General features: G+C 39.2%; 1 protein-coding gene across 12 annotated transcripts in view; it reads right to left on the bottom strand.

Annotated features, from left to right (window-relative positions):
• TTLL5 (tubulin tyrosine ligase like 5) overlaps positions 1–24,840 on the bottom strand; it is a 316,526-nt gene that overhangs the window by 193,608 nt on the left and 98,078 nt on the right. For 9 of the 12 annotated variants that reach the window (XM_070378475.1, XM_070378469.1, XM_070378470.1 and 6 more), the window contains 8 exons: positions 21,888–21,926; positions 16,187–16,344; positions 14,947–15,253; positions 10,387–10,507; positions 7,530–7,676; positions 6,328–6,431; positions 3,658–3,785; positions 338–421 (listed from right to left, as the gene is read on the bottom strand). In XM_070378475.1, coding sequence (XP_070234576.1) covers positions 338–421; positions 3,658–3,785; positions 6,328–6,431; positions 7,530–7,676; positions 10,387–10,507; positions 14,947–15,253; positions 16,187–16,344; positions 21,888–21,926 — 1,088 coding nt within the window. The remainder of the gene's footprint in view (positions 1–337; positions 422–3,657; positions 3,786–6,327; positions 6,432–7,529; positions 7,677–10,386; positions 10,508–14,946; positions 15,254–16,186; positions 16,345–21,887; positions 21,927–24,840) is intronic. The other 3 variants (XM_070378474.1, XM_070378472.1, XM_014478783.2) reach the window with 1 other exon arrangement.

The raw sequence follows: 24,840 nt of genomic DNA on the forward strand, positions 1-24,840 counted from the left end.
CTACCTCCATCAACCAGAACGGATGTTTTATAAACGTAAGGGCATCAGGACAAAGTTTCTGGTAATGAGAGCTAACTCCTCTCCCTCTGATTTTCACCCTTCTAGAAACAAGTGCTCAGAATTTGAAACATTAAGTAAGTAAAAAATTCCTTGGAAAGATGTTAATAGGTTATTGGTAGATAAAAGGAAATTCTAACAGAGAAGGAAAAACAAAGAAAAATGAGCTTTCTGGAGTAACGCTGCATGCCCTAAAATCATTTAATATCTGATGAGTTTTCTTTTTTATTAAGAGATTTATCTGAGAGTAACAAATTTATGCAGGTTTGAAGTCACTCACGAGATAATTTATCAGAGTGAATTTCTGTTGTCTGTTGCTGTTTGGGCTGCTTTATTTTCACTTCTTCCATCGTTTCAGGATGATCTGAAATAAATAAATACTGAGCTGAGGTTCTGTCACTAATCAAACACTAGAGCACCACTCTACACATAATTTTGTTTCCAGAATATAACGCAACTAGTAATCAGTGCCAAGAACTATTGCATTTCTCACTGCACTTTTCCAAGGATGGCCATGTCCATATCCCTGTTGAGTGGGACACCAAGCAAATGATTCCAAACTAGCCTAGCTAGCCCAAAGCCCAGCTCCAGCTGACCAAACCAGGGAAAGATATGGAAAGCCAGGGCAGCGATCCATGGACTGCCAACAAACTAGGACCTGCCTGGGAAAGACAGTGAGGGCGGTAAAGGGGCTCCCCCAGGTGGCGCTAGTGGCCAAGAACCCGCCTGCTAACGCGGGCCATGTAAGAGACACGGGTTTGCAAGATTTCCTGGATGAGGGCATGGCAATCCACTCCAGTATTCTTGCCTGGAGAATCCCATGGACAGAGGAGCCTGGTGGATTATGGTCCATAGGGTCACAAAGAGTCAGACACAACTGAAACGAGTTAGCACGAATGCCAGGGCAGTAAGATGCCTCTGTCAAGAATTCAAATTTGCAGAACTAAGAGACTAAACTGGTTGGTGGTACACACTGGAGCAAACAAGTCACAACACATACGGACAGGGAACTGCCAAGAGATGAAAATAACAGCCCCAGTATTTGTTGGCATGATATCTGAATATCACAACAGCTCTGTATCTTAATCTCAGTTTTCCTTGAATAAGTTGAGTGAATTTGCTTATTAATCAGCATATTCAATAAGAAAGTCATTCTAGTAACATCAATTTCCACTGTAATAAATCAGGTTTTCTTTTCCTACTACAGAATTTTGAAACAGAACAGCCAGAGCTAATCATATATACTTAGAGAAATAGTCCCAAAATCTTTTCTCAGGGCCAAGTTCATACAAACACTTAAGAAAGGCCATTTTACAGATCATCTTTCAGAATGAAAGAATAAGGACATATGAATTCTCTTCTTTCCACCACTATCAGCAGTGGTAATACTGTCACACACTTGTTGGCTCATGTTTGAAACAAGAACAAATACTATCAAATGTCATAATGTTGTTCCCTTGATTGAGGCCTTCCTACTGCCTGCCCAGAGTTAATCTTCATTGGAATTGCTAGGTATAAATGTTACAGTAAGTCTCCTACAGACAAACCTTCAAGTTGCAAACTTTCAAAGATGCGAACATGCCCCTGTATGCCAGCTGCTGTACAGTTGTTTAGTTGCTAAGTCATGGCCAACTCTTTCGAGACCCCATGGCCTGTAGTCTGCCAGGCTCCTCTGTCCATGAGATTTCCCTGGCAAGAGTCCTGGAGTGGTTTGCCATTTCCTATTCCAGGGGATCTTCCCGACCCAGAGATCCAGCCTGCATTTCCTGCATTGTCAAGCGGACTCTTTACCACTGAGTCACCAAGGAAGCCCTGTTGTACAGTACTGTGCTTTTTCAAGGCACTGAACTATAAGATTAGAAATGCTTTATTTTTTGTGTTTGTTTTCTATGTGTTATTTGTGTGAAAAGTATTATAAACCTATTATGGTACTTAGTTGGGAACCTAGGCTAACTTTGTTGGACTTACAAATAAAATTGGACTTATGAACACGCTCTCAGAATGGAATTCATTTGTTATGTAGGGGACTTACTGTATTACATAAAGGTAGTCCTTAACACATGAACCCCAGAATCTCTGAGGATCCACCTGTACAAACAGGTGCTGCTAGTATCTGTTGTCAGGGCTTCCCCAACAGTGCCAGGGGAGAAGTTACTATCTGAATGCCAAGCTAGGACCTCACCTCCCTAGGTTAGTACACAGTTCCCCTTCCATTACAAAAACTCCTCAGTCTCCCTTTCCTAACACTGTCATAGGATCTTTTCAGAGATTCTATCAACCTTCTTCCTGAATTTACTCATACGACTTCATCAAGCAGACAATAAATATTATAAAGTCAAGAACTGTGACGGTCCTGGTTCCCGCTCTCTCTAGCAACTACTATTATCATAACGTCTGACACTTAATAGGTGTCTATTTAAAAATATGTAAAAGGAATGAATGAAAACATGAATAAACTAGCTTTAGAACTTAGATTTAGGAAAGCTCAAAGAAGAGGGTGGACTCAGAAGGATTTTTGCTAATATAATACTTCAATTATACAGTGAGCTAGACAGGCTTTTAGACTAGCCCCTGCAGCTAATCAGTTTTGAAAACATTAACACTGCTTCCTCAGGAAAACGTACCCTACATTTTAGATGATCAATTGTCTTGGCTCTTTCCACATTAGGCTATGATCACCTTAAGAGTAGCAAAGAAGTCTACATCTCTGAATCTAGTGGTTAGCATACTACAAAATTAGTATATTGATTATCTGTGTCTTATGCTCCCATCTAGATTTTAAATGCATCTTATACTTGAAGCACAAGCTTTGTTTATAACTGAGTGTTGCTGTTATTTTTTTTTAGATCATATGACATGGGCTGGATAGTTTGGTCCACGTCAGTTTCAAAATCCCCAATCCTGGAGTTCCCCAGCAGTGAGAAATTTTTGAAATGTTGTGGGAACACTGGGTTATCACAATGACTGAAGGAAGACAGTAGCATTTAGGGCTTGTGACTAAGGATATGAGACATCCCACCAGGTATGTGGGAATAATCCCGCACAACAAAGAATTCTCATACCCCAAATGCAAATGGTGATAAGCTGGAGGAAGCAAAAGAAACGTAAGGAGAGTGAGAAGTAATCATCAGGAGAAGCAGAAGAACGGAGATTAAGAGCACAAGCTCTGAGTCAGGAAGACTAAAGTTTGGATTCCTGCTCCACTGGACAGTGCTGGGCGCCCCTGAGCAAGTCACTCCACCTCTTTCAGCTCTGTTTCCTCATCCGTAGAGAAGTTTTATAATAGCACCTTCTCCATAAAAAATAAGATCATGTCCAATAAACAGTAACATGAGTTCTCACAAAATGTTAGCTGTTATTAGCTTGTCTTGAACTCTCTACTGTTAATTTTCATAGGAAAAAAAAAAGTTTGAACATAACCCTCTTCCACTTTTAGGACAAAAACACACGGCTTCCTCACTCTCCCACCCCCACAACTACAAAATTCCACCACCTTGGAGTCTATTAGTGCTTAGCAACATATTATTTTTGGTTCTCCTCTGCACGTCTCACTTTTTCACTTGTTCTTCTTATTTTTCATTAATTAACCAACATACTTACCACCCTTTGCCCCGCTATCAGAAAAACTGTTGCTGTTTTTGGAACTTTTTGAGTGCGTCCCCAGGAAGACACTCGCAGACTTGTTTTTTTGGGTATAAAAAGTCAACACCTCCTCCAGTTCAGCCTCACTGAAATGGGGAGAAAAAGGATGGTCAGAACAGGAAGCTCTTCTGGAAAATCTTTCCACCAGACTTTATTATGGAAATGGAGTAAGCTGAAGAAGGGGGAAATGAAAAGCACAAGCTGAAAACTCCCTATTAATAGGTAGTTAAAACGGAAAATAAATGAAGTAGTCAGAAAATTTTAAAGCACAACAAGGTTTTATTTATTCCACAGTGAATTTTCTAGATCTGCACTGTCCAATACGGTAGCCACTAGTCACATGTGACTATTTATATTTAAATGAATTAAAATTAAAGATCCATTTCCTTGGTTACATAGCCACATTTCAAGTAGTCAGTAGCTACAATACAGAAAGTTCTACGTTCTAAATCAGGGGTCAACCAGGAACCGACTGTGGGCCACAACTGATCAGCAGTCTGTTCCTGCATGGCTCCCAGCTAAGAATGGTTTATAAATTTTTTAAAGAAGACTATGCTATAAAGACCACGTGGAGTTCACTAAGTCTGAAATATTTATTATGTGGAGCTTGACAGTTTGTCCACCTACCACTTCTAGATAATTGGAGTATATTCACTAAAGGAGTCACTTTGTCATAAATAAGGAGATTCACTAGGGTATCCAGGGAAGATTTCCCTTACCATCTATACAATGGAGATTGAAACAGTCTCTAGGTAACTTCAAATATAGAAATTATATGCATTTTTTATGAACACCCACAAAATGAAAAGCATAAGGAAATAGAAGAGGGCCTGTTTACTAGAACTCTTGCAGTAAACATATCATGTCTGGGTTTTTTAACACCTGTAGCAGCTCCTCAATGGCCTTTGCATTTTTTTCACAGAGCCTGTCAATGTTCCAGATAAGTGACCTTCAAATAAGCAAAATACTCCTGCATCATTACAAAGAACCTATATCCCAGCTTCAGAATACACTGCAGTGACAATCCCAGAAACTGCTTCTGTGAATCTCAGGGTAAACTCCAAGGTCTCCAAAGCAGCAAAGAGCCACCAGAAAGCAACTCGAGAAACCACAAAGATCTAAAGCTGAGGGTGCAAACAGACGAGCGCCTCTGCCTGTCAGTGTGTTTCATTTGGCCCTTCCCAGAAAAGGGAAAGACCGAGGTGGGCCAAGATATCAACTGCTCTATACCTCCTGTCTTACTCTCTGCTCATTTTATAACATGTTTTCCTGCCTACTCCTGCGGGTAAACTGAATTTGCCAACGCTGACACACACAGGTATCCATGTCCCACCTCAAATGTAATAAAAGAACTGATGCTACTGCATATTTCCAACCATCAGCACAACCCACCATCAGTAGTAAATATGTTCTAAAATACTTTATCTCCAAGTCAACATCACTGGTTAACAGTACATATAATTAATTTTTAGCAGCCAAATAGGCCTGGTAGGGGAAACACTCTTCACTTCCTAAAAGGTTGCTTTTTAGTTTCTTTTTTTTATATTTCAGAGATTTTGAAGATGTCTAGGAAGAACTAGAAATTAATGTTTTAACTTTAAAAGGAGCGCCACTTTCTGAACATAATCCAGCCTTTCTTCTTTGCTATTTGCACAATGGTGAGGTAAGAAACTACTTCTTGCTTTGTTTCTATACTTGCTTTATCAACCGTATTCCTCAAGACCTAAGAATGTCAACAAAATAACATTACACAATTATGAACTCCTATAAAATGATGTGTTTGTTTGTTGTACGTTTAAGCACATGATCCTGGGGCTATAATTAGCTGCATACAGAGTATTACACACAGATCACACTATGTTGGTGGTTGATAAATCACCACCTGACTTAACGTCACAAATCAACAAAGAGTTGATTTTCTACTGCTTTTCTCCCCACTGGGACTTTGACGACTGAAGACTAACTAAGGCAGATTTACACATATTTTATGCTTTATTTTAGTAGTTTTGTCCAGCCCTCTACTTAAGAAAAAGGACAGGTCTTATAAAATTAAAAATTAAATGCCTTTATTACTTCTTCCTTTGCAAACACACTGTAAATGGACAAAGTGGCCTGGCTAATTTGTATTAAGATAGAGAGCTGAATGTTGATATTTTCCATCCCTAAAGGCTAACCTTAAGCATGAAGGACTTGTTTTATTTTATATAAATTAGGCATAACCCTCATAGTACTGAACAACTGCCAACTCCTCAACCCACTCAATGTAGGCAAAATGTGGTCATCTCCACTGCATCAGTAGGGCAGGAATAAATTCAGATCCAGTAAACACTAGAAGCCTCTAACTTCAAATTTCCAAAGTGCTCCCTCAGCACTTTAAGTGGTGTGTACTTTGAAGGCTGTCTAGAAATATAGCCCAGATGCCCAGCAGCAGTGTTTTGATAACTGAAACCATGACAACTGCCAATAACTGGCTGAGATATGGAGACACAAAGACTATGAACCCTTTTTCTCTTCTTATAAGTGACTGTACTCACATCCACGTTAGAAACAAGAGAATACTGGGAATTCAATGGGGCAGTGTGGAAGACAGAATAAGATTCTAGTTTATTAGTGGAGAATGTCTTCTACCTTGCTTGTCTGATGAACTCCTGAAAGTTTTCCGAATTCACCCCATCTTCCTCTTCTTCCTCAAGTTTCTTCTTTGATTTCTTTTCAGCCATTTGTTCTGTTTCCTATCCAGCCCCCAATCCCAAAGAAAAACAAGATAAAACTGACTCCTGATAAATGCATAATTCATCATCTGGTTTCATTATCACTGGGTCAATTTGTCTTTATAGAAAAGACATCCACTTCTTCAATGTCCTTTGGCCACCTATAAACTTGGTATATTATTTTCTGCCATCATTTCATGAAACATTTTAAAGTTTCCAACTCAGAGTTGCAGAATAAACATAAATTTTTATCATGTTTTTACTTATATACTCAGGTAGCCCTGTGAAAAAAAAAGACCTTGTTGATGTCTGTGGTCACACTTGAAGCATGACAATAGAGACACTGTTATTTTGTTACAATTAGGAGGAGGAAAGCTCAGACTTGGAAGACACTTCTATAGCAGCATCCAAATTGCATAAATTCTTCACTTACATAAGACAAAATTCTCAACAGAGCTAGAGTAGCTATGCAGCTATGGATTTGTTGTGTTGATCTTGTACTGACCATTCCACACATTCCACAAAAGCTATTTACATTTCCAGGACTCAGATTTCCTCTCTGAAAAATGGGCACACTCCCAGCTCCTCCCACTCCAAAATGACATTTCTAAAGTATTCTAAGACCCTTGGATAAAAGATGCTTTGCCAACTAGTTTCACTAAATAGTCAATTTTCTGGGCTTGGTTGTAAAACGAAGTCACTATCTAAAACGTTCTAGAGAACAAAGTATAACTCTCTCAGGAAACAAGACTGTGTCATTCCATTAAATCCACAGTTCAAATTTGTTCTCATATAGTCAGTTCACCACTGTCTCCAGGCACAGTAATGACAATGCAAATTCACACAGCCCAGGATTCATCTCAGATACAACAGCACTCAAAAGGAATATGCTTCTGCATGAGAGTGAACTATGGCCTCTGGGCCTTCACAAGTAATAAGTAGCTTTTCAGACGAGCTGAGTTAAGGAGTGAGGTCTAACTCCCCATAACCGTCATACACAGCACACGATGATGCTAGAAGGGAAAAAGATCCTCTTCACCCAGCTGGACAGAGGCTTCTAGCCTGTTTCTGACAGTGGGTGGTGATCCAAAGCACAGGACTAACGGATGAACCACCTACCTTGTTGTACACAGAGATAAAGTCACCCAGCTGGTGGGCCAGGATTCTTCTGCGTTCCAGAAGTGCCAGTCTCCGACTGGGTAATACCATCCTCAGTGAGTGCTGGAGGTTACTTGATGCTCGCTTGAGGAAACGAACCACTAGCTCCTATAAATTAGAGAGCCATTGGGGAGAAAAAGAAGAGATTGTGCTAAGCAACAGAAGACAAGCTACAAGGGGATTATACAATAGAGAGCTAAGAAGAAGTATACTACACTCTTCAACAAATAAGACCCAGAGCAAACATATTAGGTATAACAAGAATACAGCCAGACAAGAACAAAACAAAACAAAACAAAACAAATGTAGCATCTTCCCTTAATAAGCTGACAATAAGAAAATAAAAATCAAGTCTGTATGCAAATATCTATGTAATAAAGTAATAGCTGTAAAAGTACCACTACTCATATATACAAAGTACTACAATAATCCAAACCGCAGCCATCACTTCTAATAGGGTGATCAGAGAAAAGTGCTTAGGAAAAGACAAAGGTAGCAGAAACTAAAACCTTGGAAGCACAGGAAGTCATCAAAGACGAGAAGGGAGAGAAGGAATACAGAAATACTGACACTTTGAGGTAGGAAAGAGGAGGAAGAATCAGAAAACAAACAATCAGCAACAACAAACCATGACAGAAGTATTAGAAATGCACGAAGAAATCCAGGAGAAAACAGTGTTATGGAAGCCAAGGCAGGAAGGTACCCATGTCACAAGCTTCCAAGAGGCTGAGTTGAGAAATGACCACAACTACTTTCAGCACAGTAAAGGGAATGGAACAAAGAGGTTAAGGAATGAATGGATAATGAAGGATAAACGTGAAGAGGAGAAACTCCTGACTTAAAACGTTTAGTGACAAACTGAAAGAATTGTTACTAAGCTTGAAAGGCAATAGCTTTTTATTTATTGATTTTTTCTTCCCCAAGAATAAGCATGCTTTTAGAGTTGTGTGTTGGCATGGGGAGCACAGTGAAAAGTCATTAAGGGGTAGAAGAGATACACCTCATTTGAGATGGGGCAAAGGATTTTGAAATCTGAATAGCAATCAGATCATTCAACTTGGATCAGAGAAGGCAATTCTACACCCACCTTCCTCATAAACAAGACCACTGCCACAATCACCAGGTAATGGGTGAGGTTTTGCTGTCTAGATAGATTTTCATTTGGGAATGCACAGAATTGATACTAAGTTCTGCAGTGATAATCCTAAATATTCCTATTAAAAGCCCCATTGAAATCCTGGGTGAATTCTAAGCCAGCAGCTGCAATGGTTATTCTCTTCTGAGCTATTTTTCTTTTCTTCTTGAATTTGATTTTGGTTCATTGTTCTTTCGTGCCAATTTACTCCAACATAAAGAAATAGTCTCATTACCAGAGGGTTGGATTTCATAGTTCCACTCTGTTGTCTTTACTATAGGGTGGTTTAAGCTGCTATACTAAAACATTATTTTTTCACAGTGGAGCAGACAAACTGACTCTCAAAAAGGCAGTTTCAATTTTCCACTTGGAAAGAGCAGAGCTAACATTTTCCACTGATGGTTGAAGAATTATTCACAACACACAAGGTTTTATCTCTGGGTTGCATTGGCTACTTTAAATTCACGAGTTGTTTTCTGGGATATCCATCATGTTTTTATAATAAGCCCAGCATACTGTATGCCTCTCATATGCGGAGAACTGAAAATTACAGTAGGGTCACCGTGAGCTGGCCAAAGGAGGCAGCTTTCTCAGACTTAGAGGTCCCTCTCCTTTCAGTGACAGATCTCTGTGGTAAAAAAGTAAAGAATGGCTGTGGCTTCTTCTATAAGCACTGACCTTTCCAAAGAGCTTGAGGCTTCCTGTCATTCTGATCCAAAAAGGAAAACCTTGCTAGAATATTAAATTTTAGGCAGGTTCGAATGACTTATGTATAGTAAAAATCATTACACAAGTTTGTTTTCAGTAATCTAAGAACTTTATAAAGTAACAACTAGTAAAGAAAAAAAAAGTTTAACTGGAGGATGGTACATTCTCAGAGGGCCTGTGATAAAGTGTTGACTTTGAAAGAGGTAACTCCACCCCTTAGGGTAGAAATCAAATGCCTTCCGATCCATGGAAACAGTGCAAAAGGAAATCATGCACAACTGTAACACCTGAGTCTAAGTTCCAGGTTCACCACATACGAGCTACAGGACAACAGGAAATCATGCACAACTGTAACACCTGAGTCTAAGTTCCAGGTTCACCACATACGAGCTACAGGACAACAGGAAATCATGCACAACTGTAATACCTGAGTCTAAGTTCCAGGTTCACCACATACGAGCTACAGGACAACAGGAAATCATGCACAACTGTAATACCTGAGTCTAAGTTCCAGGTTCACCACATACGAGCTACAGGACAACAGGCAGGCCCCCCTTCTCTAGGTCTTTGTTTCCTCATCCGCAAAATGGGGATGACAGTGTCTATCTTAAAGAGTTAATACAATGTGAAGCTGCTTGGGAAAGGACCCTGAAAATTGTTATCCTCTTCTAGGGCTTTGCATAGGCCTGACGTCTAATGAGGACTCAGTTTCCATTTTCAGAATGAAGAAAACGGACACCTCAACGCATATTGCTCCAGATTCAAGATTTAATTCATAGTAAAGTAAGAGAAATCTATAAGCTACACCGTGGAAGGATTCCTTCTCCAGAAGTATACTGTTCTGTACCTTAGTATAGGGAACCAAGAAAGAAAGGAATAAAGAAAGAAAGAGGGAGGTAAGGGAGAAAGAGAGGGAAGGAATAGAGAGAAAGAAAAAAGGGGAAACTAAAAAGGTTCCAACAAGAAGAACCTCACCATCTGTTCATCCTCTTTGGCAGCCCAGCTGGCACTGAACGTTTGACTTCCACTGTCTTTCATCAGGCGGATTTGAACATGCTGGAGATAGGCAGAGAATGCTATTCGGGCCTGCACTTTGCTACAGAAATCCAAAACAACACACCGTTATGAGACAGAATGGTGCACCAACCAAATGCGTGCTTGCCTTTCTCAATGTGGCCTTTGAGGATCCTTCTATTAGGATGGCTACGAAAAATGAAGCCCATCATACAGTCACTGAATAAAGATTCCTTCTACCCAGCACATGAGATTTCTGCTTTTTCTATTTAAAGAATGAGAGATGAAGAATTCTACTTATTTTCTCATTATTGCCACATGGGGGAAAAAAAATCAAACAAGAAAAGAGATTCATCTTTTCTACTCTTATCTCTTTGAACTTTTAAACAACTTTCTTGAGGAAATGGACAGGAAAGTACTGACTTTTCGTAAGAACCTTTGTATTGATACAGAAAGGCTTTTCTGCCTCTGTGCTTATGTGTGTCCCGTCACTTTTGTCATGTCCGACTCTATGTGACCCCATGGGCTGTAGCCCGCCAGGCTCCTCTGTTCATGGGATTCTCCAGACAAGAACACTGGAGTGGGTTGCCACGCCCTCCTCCAGGGGGTCTTCCCAACCCAGGGATCCAACCTGCGTCTCTTACGTATCATGCACTGGCAGGCAGCTTCTTTACCACTAGTGCCATGGACCCTTTCAGTTCAGTTCAGTTCAGTTACTACAAAAGGATGGCTTTTGTTATGGCAACTGATTCTGGGTGTGCGAAATCCTCCAAAGCTGCAAAGAGATAAATCTTACGAAGGAACTTTTGAGACCAAATTTTAAGGTCAGGCTTTTTTCTCAACTGCAAGACGGGAGTGGCTGGAGCCCAGAACAAATGAGCGAGATCCAACAGAGTCTGGTGCAGAGGCACTGATGGGCTAGGACGAGCCCAGATGTTTGGTGGGAAAAAGACACGTGTGCATTCAGTACAGAGCACCTCAGCGACAACGCTGAAGAACCCCGCTGACTTCCGCTGGGGCCCTAGGCAGGCAACAAGGGAATTTGACCAAGCTAGCCTTCAGCAGACAGAAGTACCAAGAAACCACTGGTGACTTTCACTTCAGCTGCGAACTGCGGGAGATCTGTTTTCCTTCAGGAGAGCTTTTGGTTACTTCAGCTGCTCGGCCTTCTGACATACTAGCCAAAAGTACGTCAGTGAGGATTAGAGCCCAACACAAGCTCTGTTTACACTTTTCACACATGCCGTCACTGAATGCTCTCTACTCACTGTTCCCCAAGGTCAGGACGAAGGACTGGTCCAGAGTAAACTGGAAATCCTAGAGGGTCTCTGTCTAGCTTCTGTGTGTGTCGGAAGGGACAGAGGTAGATCTGCCTTTCAAGCAGATCTTGTGTTTGTGAAACACAAAGCTGCACCTTTGTCACTAGTAAGAGCAGCGTAGGGGAGCACAATATGATTTTGAAATGTGTATTTTCAAACGTTTCTCATCAAGGCCACACTTAAAATCCTTGTTCTGGAGACCATATATCACTTTCCTCTCAACCATTCCCATAAGCTTTCCCTCCAACAAATTATTTTCAAGTCAAAGTGAAGGGGAAAAAAAAAAACAAAAACAAAAAACCTCTCCACTTTGGCCAACAAATTCACTTGCAATATAATGAGCTACAAGTGTCATGTTTCAGATACCTGCAAATGTAGCAACATACCCAATTTTATCGATTATTCCTCTAATATTAAAATACAGAAGTCTTTGGATAAAGGAATTATTGCTTGGAAGTTGAGATTTCAATCATTATTTTGTGGCATATCATTGTTGTAAATCAAATGAACAAGTATTGAGTTTTCCATTTCTAAAAACCCCACTAAGAGAACTTCCATGGGGTCACAAAAGAGTTGGTGATGACTTCGTAGCTAAACAACAACAACAAACCTTACTACAGAGATCTGTGAGATGTTAATCCTGAGGTTGTGCCCTAAGGTGTTGGAGATACTGGTCAGCTAGAAATCTGCAACAAACAAGCCAAAATGCTAGAATGATTTACACTGGAGAAATCTATTTTTAAAACATAAAAGCCTTTGTAGATCCTCAGGATACAAAATATACAACTAGTGGGCTGGGGCTTGGAGTCTTGAAGCCTTGCCACGGACCACCCCTCAGATCCCTCAGTAGCCGCTGAGATATCCCATACAATGAGAGGCAGCTCAGGGGAACAGAATTTGAAAACCACTGATTTATACGAACACACCCTGCAATTATAACAGCTTACTCATTGAAAGTGAGATGTGTGAGATTTAGGAGTAACTAATTTATTTCTACAACATCTAAGTAGAATGTTACTGCTGAAAAGGACCTTAGAATATAATTCAGTGGTTTTGAAATGTTCCATTTCATTCAGTGGATTCTTCTTTCCCCTCTAGAGAGCCCAGTCTGAAAAACCTGTCCATGTCTAACCTGATCACGTGGCCTAATGGAAAAGAAAACTGAGACACGCTGACTTGCCCGTGATCACACAGTCAGCTGGTAAGCAATGAAAAGTCACAGCCAAGTCTTCTGACAGAGCTCGGTGTGCTCCCCACTAACGGAGCCGTGCTCATTCTCCACGCACCACTCCAAACCTCAACCTACCCTCCAACCCCCTAAACACCAACAGCACCCTCCAGCCTTGCGCTTTAAGAAGTGACCTCCAGCTTAGAAAATAAAGGCCACTGTGCCTGAACACTTACACTTCCTGACTCTTTAACTTCTAATCATTGCATTCAACCCACAGTGCTTTAGGGACTTCCCAGGCAGCTCAGTGGTAAAGAATCTGCCTCCCAGTGCAAAGGAAATTAGAGACGGGGGTTCAATCCCTGGATCAGGAAGATCCCCTGGGGTAGGAAATGGCAACCCACTCCAGTATTTTTGCCTGTACAATTCCATGGACAAAGGAGCCTGGTGGGCTGCAGTCCATGGGGTCACAAAGAGTTGGACATGACTGGGCATGGTCGCACGCCTAGTACTTTCTTTCTGACTTAAGATGGCGAGGCACCCCTCCACTGGCCTCTTTATACCTTCCTATACGACAATATATCCATTCCTGTATGTATCTTTAATTCTTTTACCATCAAATCCTCCCCCTAATCTATAAATCAGCTCCAGAATCCCTATCTTAAGAAATCTTTTTTCTCTTAGCCTGCTCTCTGATGAGTTCTCACCTTCCTTTCATTCATTGTCAAACCCTCTGAAAAAGCCATTTCACACTTGCTTTCCTATTTACTCAGCTCAGTTTCTCTTCTATCCACAAAGTCCACACCCATGTCATAAATGCAAGAGACTGTTCAGAGGCCTCATTCTAAACTGGGCTGCCCGAGGCACTCACTCTTTAGCTTGAAACTCTCTTCTTGTAGCTTACCACCCTGTCTCCTCCCACTTTTATAGCCATCTCTCTAACTGCTATTTCCTGATCTCTTACTATAGAATGTTGGTTTTCTCCAGGCCTCAATTCTCTTCCTTTTCTCATTGTCCATGTTTACCGAACTAAACTGAAATAAACAAGTTCATCCACTCTGAAGCTGTACAGTCCTATTCAACTCCGACTTACAAAGCTGTATTTTCACCTATCTACTGAACATTTTCACCCTAGAGCTCTTCCACCTCACTGTGTCCCAAACAAAACACATTATTTTTATCATGAAACAAACTCCTGTGCTCCTTATATTGACTGGCTGCAATATCACGTGACCAAATTTGCAAAAATATAGGCTCTGTGGGGTTCTTACATCCACAAAGACCAAGCCCTAGCAACTTTAACTTGCAAATTTCATTAACTCCATCCCATCCTCTTCACTCCTATAGCCATTGCTCTGATAGGGCCTTCATCTTCCCGGCTCTGGGCTACTTGAACAGCCCCTAACTCAGTGCTCTACCCTTTGTCGCTGTTCAGTCGTGTCTGACTCTTTCCGACCCCATGGACTGCAGCACACCAGGCTTCCCTGTCCTTCATCATCTCCCAGAGCTTGCTGAAACTTATGTCTATTGAGCTGGTGATGCCATCCAACCATCTCATCCTCTGTCATCCCCTTCTCCTCCTGCCTTCGATCTTTACCCTTACTTCTCCTCTTATCAATCACTATCCCACAATGCGACCAGAATTTACTTCCTAAATCAAGATCTGACCATATCACTCATCTGCTTAAAAATTATCTAGAAAAAAGTCCAGGCTCCTCTATGGCCCTTTATGATCAAATGACATCCAATTTTTTAGTCTCACTTCTTACCACACCCTTTTCTCCACATAACTCCACACCACTAATCTATATTCCTCAGACTTGCCAAGCTCATTTCAATTGCAGGGTTTTTATACTTGCTGCTCTGCCTGGAATATTCTGCCACCTAATATTCACATGATTTACTCCTCCTCATCATTCAGGACTGATGAAATGAAAATGAAAAATGGCTATAAAGCCACTAGCACAATACCCTGGTGCACAGTACAAATGACCTGCTTTCGGTTTTACCAGAATAATTAGGAAAGATACATACCTAAGATTGCCATTATCTTGCAGGATCTGCATCAGGTTAAATTTAGGCTCTGGCTCCTGAGTTTCAATTTTGCAGCATTGTTCACCTTTGTTATTCCACTCAGGAACCTTCATGGCATTTTCTTTGGGTGAATTTTCTATCATAACAGTCAGTGAGGGTGTGTATTTGGCTTGATTTTCTCCAAGGGACCCTGCAGACTCCTCCTGGTAAGCTTCCTGTTCTTCATCTTCATTGTCTAATGCAACTTCTTCCTCTTCTTCACTCTCTGTCTCAGTTTTAACATTCATTTCAGCTGGTTGGGTAATCACTAAATGCGAAGAATCACTAATGTTGCTGAAAAAAGGATTAAATTTTCCTCTCTCCCAATACCTTCCTTTTATCCTTTTAGTAAAAACCCATTTCTAAATCGGATGGCAAATAATGCACCATGTTAACAGCACACACACGCCCCTCTCCAATCTTATACCTTCTAAAAACCTACTAATGATCTTCATTAGAGATGATGCTTCTCATCACAATACCAATGGCTGTCTCACATCTCTAGGCAGAAAACTTTTTAGCGATCCCAACAGTGTGTTAAAAGTTTCTAGAGGGATGCTTTTCATGGAGGTACACAGAGCAGGGGGATATCTTTCCACCCTTTGTTTATCCATTCTCCTTCTCCTTCACGGCTTTGGCAGGTCTTTGAAGACAAGGGCCACGGCTTTTTTTATCTGTCAGTAAAACTGCAGTGACTAATGTGGCTGACACAGGCACTCAACAAACAAAAGGAGGAGGGAGAAAGAGAAGTCAATTTGTCAGTGACAAATAGATCTATAACATGGGAGATTCTGGGAGAGAAAGAAATTCCCCCTTTTCTGTTTGTGTTTAAAATACTTACACCATTCAGCAAATGCCAAAGGATAAATTGGACTTCATACCTAATCATGAAAACTCCAAATAAGAATGCTCGGGGGTTCCACTGAACTTAAGCTAAGTATCAGGTAGCAAAATGATGCTGGAATAAGAGCAAAAGCCCACATGTGTGTGCTTCAGATAGTCTTCAACACAAATATTATAGAATGGAAGAATGATTTTTTTGAAATGAGTTTCAGAGGAAAAGAGTATATATATCAAAAAAAAAAAGTAAGCGTATGTGATCAGGGAAGTCCTGATTCATTAAGTACTAGTTAAGAAGCTGATTGCATCAGTCTGACAGGACACAGATATTGGAGCTTGGTGAAGGCTCCCCGGCAGGTACCTGGGTATTTTGGCCTCATTGCCCTTAATCTGCCACTCCGTCGTCTACGTTTTCGCACCTCCAGAGACAGGAGCTTCCTCTCATAGAGAGCAGCGTGCAGCTTGGCCCTTGAATTCATACTCTCTACCTTCAGTTCTGGTGCTCCATCAATCGCCATCCTGTGAGGAAAAAACATGGCAGCTAGAACTTTCAGAAGTTCTTTTATTCAAGACTAAGCTTGATAGAACTCTGTCATGATGTCAGATCAGGCATGGTTACTCTCGTGAGTTCTGAAATGTCTGGCCAATAAATGGGAATATTGGAATCTACGTTAAAATTTCACTAATGGCCTATCTGAATTTGTTAAATGTTGTGAACAAAAATATGTCTGAAGACAATGGTTAAGCATTTTTATCTATCCAACAATACGGGCTGACTATTCAGTGCAGAGACCATAAAGTGCTACCAACTCCCAAGCCTAGAATGACTTGAGATACTGGCAACACTTCAGTTCTTAAGCTGAGGGACGGCCAGAGGTGTACTTATTATTTATTCATTATAACTTAGAATGATACAAACATTCTTTTGAAGTAGGCAGTATTTAATGAATACAGATTTAGCAGCTGTTGAGGAAAGAGCTGATAATCTGTGATGAGAGCAGGACAGACCTGAATGAGACTCATGGGCAGAGAGCGTCCTTGTGAAAAGTCACTATGATCTTGGGACGCGTTAAGTCTCAAGCACTCCAACAGGAGGGACGTCTCCCTCGGAGCACACTGAGTTAGAGGAGGAGCTGGGGAGAGGTGGCAGGGACTCCCCCGGTGTTGAGCACAGGTCAGGAGTTAGGGTGAGAGGCACAGACAAGGGAAGGCAACAGATGGGGGACAATGCCAAATTCAATCAGGTCATGGATGGGGAGAGGGACAGCCACAGCTACACTAGGCATCAGAAAAATCATAAAATTAGGGAAGTGACAGGCATCATCAGCCCTCCACACAAGGACTGGGCAGAGTATAGGACAGGCAGAGAAATCCAGGTCACCAAAGAGAGACAGGGTTCTTGGGTCACCAAGTCAGAAAAGATGTATCCACATTAGTGTTGGAAAGCAGGCAGCCAATGCTGTGCACCCAGAACTCAAGATCTAACTGGTTGGCTCTGAACTCTCTCTCTTGTGAACTCTTTAGAACGGGGCTCTCCAATCTCGGGGATCTAATGCCTGATGATCTGGGGTGGGGCCCACATAATAACAATAGAAACAAAGTGCACAATCAATGCAATGCACCAGAATCATCCCCAAACAATCCCCTCTACCCCACCTACGGAAAAATCACCTTCCCCAAAACCCGCCCCGGTACCAAAAGGTTGAGGACCACTTTGAGGTCATAATTCATCGTCATTCCCCTAGGAGTTTTCAGTCCCTGAGTATGATAGAAAGGCTGTGTCTTCTGGTCTATTTAAGACTTCTAGGGATTTCTGGTTGGATAGTCTGGACATAAATATTTTGAAGGCCTCCTCTCTAGAGCAGGACATTGAGCTAAGAACTGGAAATGTCCTGACACCGGGGGCAGAAAAGGGAAGCAAATTAATAAACTTTTAAAAATTGTTCAACCCCAGTTTATCATAATCTCAACAACTGAATGTTAGCCCCCCACACACAGTTGTGAAAATGGTTTTAGATAATTAAATAATAAAGAAAATAAAACAAATCTGATGTTTAAAATAACAACTATAAGCTTCTAAGGAACCCTGAACAGACATACAACTCACCACTATTACAAGGCATGGCAGTAGGGAGCGCTAGGGGAGGAGACAGAACTGTGTGTATAGTTCTCTGAGGGCAAGGCCCGCGCTTGTCTTTTCTCACTGGTCAGTGACACTTCTGAGACTGCTCAGCATACACCCAACATACTATAAATACTTCTGATTTAATAAACAATTGAACTCCTTATAAATAAATTGTAATAGCTTTTATCTACATGTATTTCCTTTTATCTTTCTAACATTTTATGAAATATTTAAATAGAATTATACAGTGAACATCTGTATACCCACTGGCCAGTTTCTACAATGAATATTTTACTATATTTATTTCATCACATATATATTTAATCTTCTCTTTTTCTATCCAAATACCAATCCACTTAATTTTTTAAGCATTTCAAAGTTGCACAAAGACATCAATGCACTTCACTCCTAAACACTTAACTGATGGAAATTATTGGGATCTAGAGGTCAATATTTGCTTTATAGGGCTTTGAACTTTTTTCCCTTCTCTTTTCTGTAACCTAAAAATAATATACAGTGAAATACCCAAATATTAAATGTCCATATGTCCATTTGATAAGACCTAGAGCTATGCAACCCAAATTCTAACATTCTACCTCCTCAGAAAGTCCTCACATCCCTTCCTAGTAAACCCCTCCCTCATACTCCTCAAGGAAACTGTTCTGAATTTTTTCATCACGTTTTGGATTTACCTGTCCTACAACTTCATAAAAATAGAATAATATAGTATGAACTCATTTATTAGCATATTTTTGAGATGGATCAAAACTATGGCTTGCCTAATAATTTTCTTAAAAGTGTTTTTAATAAACAAAATTTTTATTATTGAGGAAATTTAACTTATCATTTTTTTCCTTTTTGCTTACTGCTTTCTGTGTCATATCTAAAAACTTCTGCCAAGCCCAAAGTTACAAAGATAATTTCACTCACAAAGTTTTATAGCAATATTTTTTATGTCTATGTCTATGAATCACCTATAATTTTTGTGGGCAATAGAGGTTGAGGTTCATTTTTTAAAATACAATATCCAGTTTCACCCCCATCTGTTAAAAAGTTTCCAAGTTTCCTTTCCCCATTGGATTACGTTAGGCCTCTTGTTTAAAGTCATAAGGGCCCATTTCTGGGCTTTTTATTCTGTTTCACTGATAAATTTGTAAGTTTTCATTACTACAGCATAATATTCCTTTAAGTCAGGTACTTTAGGTCTTTTTCAAGATTACTTTGGATATTCTAACTCCTCTGCATTTTTAAATACACTGAAAAAAAAAAAAAAAAAAACGGTCAATTTCCACCAAAAAATTGCTACAATATTCTTTAGATCATTTTGTGGAGAATGAATGCTTACAATATTAAGTTTTCTAAACCATGAACATGACATATCACTGTACTTATTTAGATCTTCTTTAGTCTCTTTAAGTAACATTCCGGAGTTTTTAATATATAGATAGTAAGCATAGTTGTAAAATTTATCCCTAAGAATTTTGACCTTATATGCCAAGACCTTGCTAAGAGCACTTGTAAGTTCTTATAATCATTCTGTATATGCCTTAGAATTTTCTACTAACCTGATCATGTCATCTAAGAGGAAAGATTTTAACCTCTTCGTTTCTAATCTGTATACCTCTTATTTCTTTTTCTATCCCTCGTTTTACTGTACTGTTTAGGAACTCTACCATAAAGGAAATACAAGTGGTAAGAGCAGACATCTTGCCTAATTACTAATCATAGGGGTAAAGCCTTCAATATTTCAGTTTGACATTAGAATTAGGTTTTTCATAGAAGGCCTTTATCAGATTGAAGTTCTCTTCTATGCCTGATTTACTAAGAATTTTTCTCATAACATGTATTTAATTTTATCAATTCAACATATGTGGGTTGTTTGGGGTCTTTTTGCAGCTAATAAAATGATCATTGGGTTTTTTTCCCCTTTATTTAATATATAGGAAATTAAATTGACTAATTCTCAAACCTTAAACCAACTGTGCCTTACTGGGGAAAATCTCACTTTAGCCATCTGTATTATCCTTTTCATATACTAATCAACTCTATTTGCTATTATTCTTTTAAGAAATTTGTGTCTATGTTCATGTAGATATAAGCCTATAATTTTTTAAAATGTTTTTGTCAAGTTTTCATGCCATACACTTCTGGTATCATAAAATGAATTGGGAAGAACCCTTGCCTATTTTTTTGGAAAGAATTTCTTTAAGACTGGTATATGTTCTTCCTCAAATATTGATACAATTCACCAGTGAAATGACTTGCAGTGTGCTTTGTAGGAAAGTTTTTTTTTTTTTTATAAATTCAATATTCTGATTAAGCATAGGGCTATTCAAAATTTCTATTTCAGTTTGTATCAGTTTTACTGAGAGTTCTCTCCCCACAGGGAATTCAGACATTTCATTCAGGTTGTCAAAATAGTGAAATCAGGTTGTTAATAATAATAATATTCCCATAATATTCTTTTTATGTCTGTAGGATCCATAGTGATAGCCCCACTTTACTATCTGACATTGGCAATCAGTGTTTTCTCTTTTTCTAGATAAATCTACTTAAGAGTTTATCAATTCTGCTATTGGATTTTTATTAATTTTCTTTATTGTTTGTCTTGTATTTAATTGGTCTGCCCTTTATCATTTTCTTTCTTCAACTTACTTTTGGTCACTCTTCATTTCCTAGTTTCATAAAAGTGAACATTAGATCAGTGATCTAGTCCTGTTTCCTAGTACAAGTATTAAAGTTATAAATCACACGCCCCCGCCCCCCATCCCCCGCCCCAAACACACACAAGCAAACAGTACTTTGGCTGCACCTCACACATTTTAATGTTCTATTTTCATGATCGTTTTGAATTTTCCTCATGAGTTCTTCTTTGAGCCATTGATTAGTTAGAAATGTGTTGTTTAATTCCAAAATATCTGGATATTTTCTATTGTTATTGATTTCTAACTTCATTGCAGTCAAAGAACATACTCTTAATAATTTTAATTTTTTTAAATGAACCTTTTATTTGCTTATATACCACCAGAAAACCAGTTCTGATGACACATAAAATGTCCTAAAGAACAAAACCCACCAACGTTTAAATAAATATTCTTGTTGTTGAAGTTTTTTCCCCTAATTTCTAAATTGACAGTAGTATATCTATGAAATGTATTCCTTGACTAATAACTGGAGAAAATTTATAAGCTAAGCATGACTTTCATTTAGAAACAAACTATAAAAGTTTATTTTTCTCAGTTTTCCCTAAATTAAATGGCTATCATATTTTCCTCCTTTAAAGAAAAATCAGATTTATGCTTCAAAAGATTTGGATGAGAAAACCAAATTTATCTTAAATTCTTAAATGCAAAAGAAAAAGCTAAATATAGGAGTTTCTTTCTTATTATCACTGTGTTTTTTGAAGAGAAACAGCACAAAGGGGATGTATGCAATCTCTCAAACTGAAAGGTATGTATTTAGGGTTAAGAGTTCTTATTCTGGCTGCAGTTTTCAGTTGGGCAAGGCCACCCCAGTCATTCTTCTAAGCCCTTCCTCTCTTCTGCCAAAATTAGGAGCCACAGATATTTTGCACACTTCTAGTTCCAAGGTAAACTGCAAGTAGTTCTGCTCAGTGCTATATGGTACAAAGTCCCATACCTGTATGCCCCAGGTATGCCAAGGCCAAAACATAACATTGTCTTTGAATTTAGCCTGAGATTGATCTTGAAATCTCACGAAGACTTTGGGCTCTCTCACATAGCCAAACACAACTACTATCATTGAAATGATATATTTGTAGTTAAAAAATATAAATCCCAAACTTAGTTTGTAAAAAGTTTGCCACAGAATAGTGCTTCAATACTGAAAATGGTTATGTAAAGTATCATGCTTAGTCTGTGCATGGCCACATATTATGCACAGGGAAAGAATTTCTCAACTTTTAAAAATCAGTTACCGTGTTCTTCCTGTCAATAAGCTTCTTCTTGGGTTTCCCCTACAGGAGTAGAAAGGACAAGTGGGTTAGAGCACTACACAGATACTCTCTCCTGAATTCACACACACACACACACTCCTGAGATTTATACTACAGAGCTTCAACATGGAATTATGCCAGGGAAGGCATCTTGGGGTAGAAGCAGAGAGATGAATCGAGAACATGCTCAGAAAAGAACAGAGTACCATAACCTTTAGGGAAGATCAATAAAAAAACAAAAGATAGAGGACAAATGAATTATAGAGAAAAATTCTAACAATTACTTGCATTTGTACATATAGCCACAAATCTAATCACACTTACTGTTCACAATAATAATATGAGCCCTGTTTATAAAAATGAGCAGGATAAGACCATTTGGTGACAAGCTCAATGTCAGAGCTTTAAACAGTTTAAATCTGAGCCCACAACTTTGGTCTCAGACTTCAGGACTCTTTCTACTTATACTGAACTATATTAGGGAAGGAAGTCCATCTCAGTTCTCATGGGGGTTCAAAAAAGATGCTCATGATAAATAGATTTTCCATAATTAAAAAAAAATCTCCTTAAAAAAAGAGATGTTCCTCATTGTTTCTAAACTAGAGTTGGGCTCTAACCACAGGAAGTACCATTCACATTTAAACTGGCTTCTGTTTGTCATTCAATTTCCTTTCACTTGACACACTTTTAAAAAAATTTCCCCAGCTTTACTTGTACTCATTTATGAATGTGTATATTTAGTTTGGTACAATTTTATCACTGTGTAGGTTCATGTATCCACAGACAAGATACTGAACAACCCCATCACCACTGGATCCCGTATGTTGCCGTTTTATAAGCACACACTTTTTACCTAACTTCTGGCTTCATCTGTTCTCCATGCTAAAATTGTATCATTTCACAATGGTTATATAAATGCAATCATACAACATGTAACCTATGGTATTGATCTTTTAAAAAAGAGACAGATGCAATCAATATCAAGATACTCTATCTACAGAAAAAAATCATCTGAAAAATCTGTCTCCACCAAAACATTTTATCCTTTCCTCCCCATGTCTTCTATTTGTGCCAGTGTCCTAATACTGTCAACTTATTATCAGAAAGTCTCAAAATTATTTTAACTTTTTAAAATCAGATAATGGTTTTTCTCTGTAATTTGCAATCGTGCATTCACATGACAGTCACCGGGGTGGCTTTTTAATAAGTACAGACTTCAGTTTGGGATTGGCTAGGGCACAAATGGGCTTCCCTCCGTGGCTCAGCAGTCCATCTGCAATGCAGGAGCTGTAGGAGACACAGGTTCAATCCCTGAGTCAGGAAGATCCCCTGGAAAAGGGCATGGCAACCCATTCCAGTATTCTTGCCTGGAGAATCCGAGGGACAGAGGAGCTTGGTGGGCTACAGTCCATGGGGTTGCAAAGAGTCGGACACGACTGAAACGGACTAGCACACACATGTAGCACAAATATGATGTTGCTAAAATACAGCCAGATTTAAAACTACTGTCGTGCCATGAGACAGCAGGTAAGACACTGTTTGCCAGGGCAGGATGGGTGAGTGGAGCGTGAAGGGGGAGGGCAGGGAAGGCATGCAAAATGAACCAATTATGAAATGAAATGATTAGAGAATTAGTTTGAAAGTAGTTCTGACAATAATACAGTAGGATTTGCAAAAGAGAAAACATGAATTCAGATTGAAGAGAACAGATTTAATGGAAGATGTAAGGCTTGCAACAAACATAATTTAATTTTTTTAACGCATGTTTGTGTGTGTGCCTGCTTCATGATAGGTTTTGATACCGTTAAAGAGGAATATAACCAAGTATCTACTCTTAAAGGCCAACTTGAAAGTAGACAAGAGTAGTTAGTACTAACTGGCAATTATAATACAATATGTACAATACGGCGATCTAAATCCGATGGAGGGATAAGAAAGGCTGGGAGAACTTCCTTCTAGCCTGGGTAAGAGGATGAATGACATAGCTAGAAAAAGAATTCAGGGTAAACTGAAGGCCATTCCAAGGGAATGTATGGGAATTCCAATGGAATGTAAGGATAAGGAGGCATGAAAGAGCAGTAGATATGGTCTAATTGGCCATGGGTTGGTACTGAAAAGCGGAGATTAGGCTAAAAAGGTAGGAAGAGTAAATCATAAGGGCCTTTCTTTGCTAAACAGAAATTCATGTTTTTTGAATCACAGTTTTTAGAATGCTTTATAAGCAGGAGTTGCTACTAGAGCCTAAAGAAAGAAGTCAAGGAAGATATCAATTTGGATGGGAAAAAAAACAAAATTAATCCTCTAAAAGAAATTCAGCATCATATACATGTAGGGGATCATCCGTAGTTGTGTAAGTGCAATTTTGTTACCAAAAGAAATAACACAATTTTTTCATGTTACTTTAGAGTTGTTCCAGGGGTCTCAAAATATTGCCAACACTTCCCACACTTTTTAAACTATGGTGGTTATTAGTCCCACTGCTAGGCCTACTACTATTAACACATTATTGAATGTGTTAATGAAAAAAGCACATATGTTATTATATCTCAAGTGTTTTCACTGTTTTGCTTGCCCCAGAAAGAATGCTTCCTAATTTTGGTAGTGGCTTCCAGATTGCCTGTTCTACCTTTCTTCTCCCTCATAAGAAGCTCAATTACAGAGCAATCAAGCCTCAAGCATAGACTCTATGTCAGTTCACAAACAGACTGACACAACCTTTAAGGAAACTCAGGCAAATTACCAATCCTAAACAAACAGTCCATTACTTATAAATATGACTGGACAATTAGAAATCACCAGATGTTGCAGGAAATATAAGAGCATAAACTAGAAAGAATGAGATAAACAAGGAGAAATAATCCAGAAGAATTCAAAATAGTGCAAAAAACAGAAAAGAACTTTCAATAATTATGCTAGAGAGATTAAAAAAAACATA

The sequence above is a fragment of the Bos mutus genome, chromosome 10 (assembly GCF_027580195.1).
Source record: "Bos mutus isolate GX-2022 chromosome 10, NWIPB_WYAK_1.1, whole genome shotgun sequence".
NCBI lineage: Eukaryota > Metazoa > Chordata > Mammalia > Artiodactyla > Bovidae > Bos > Bos mutus.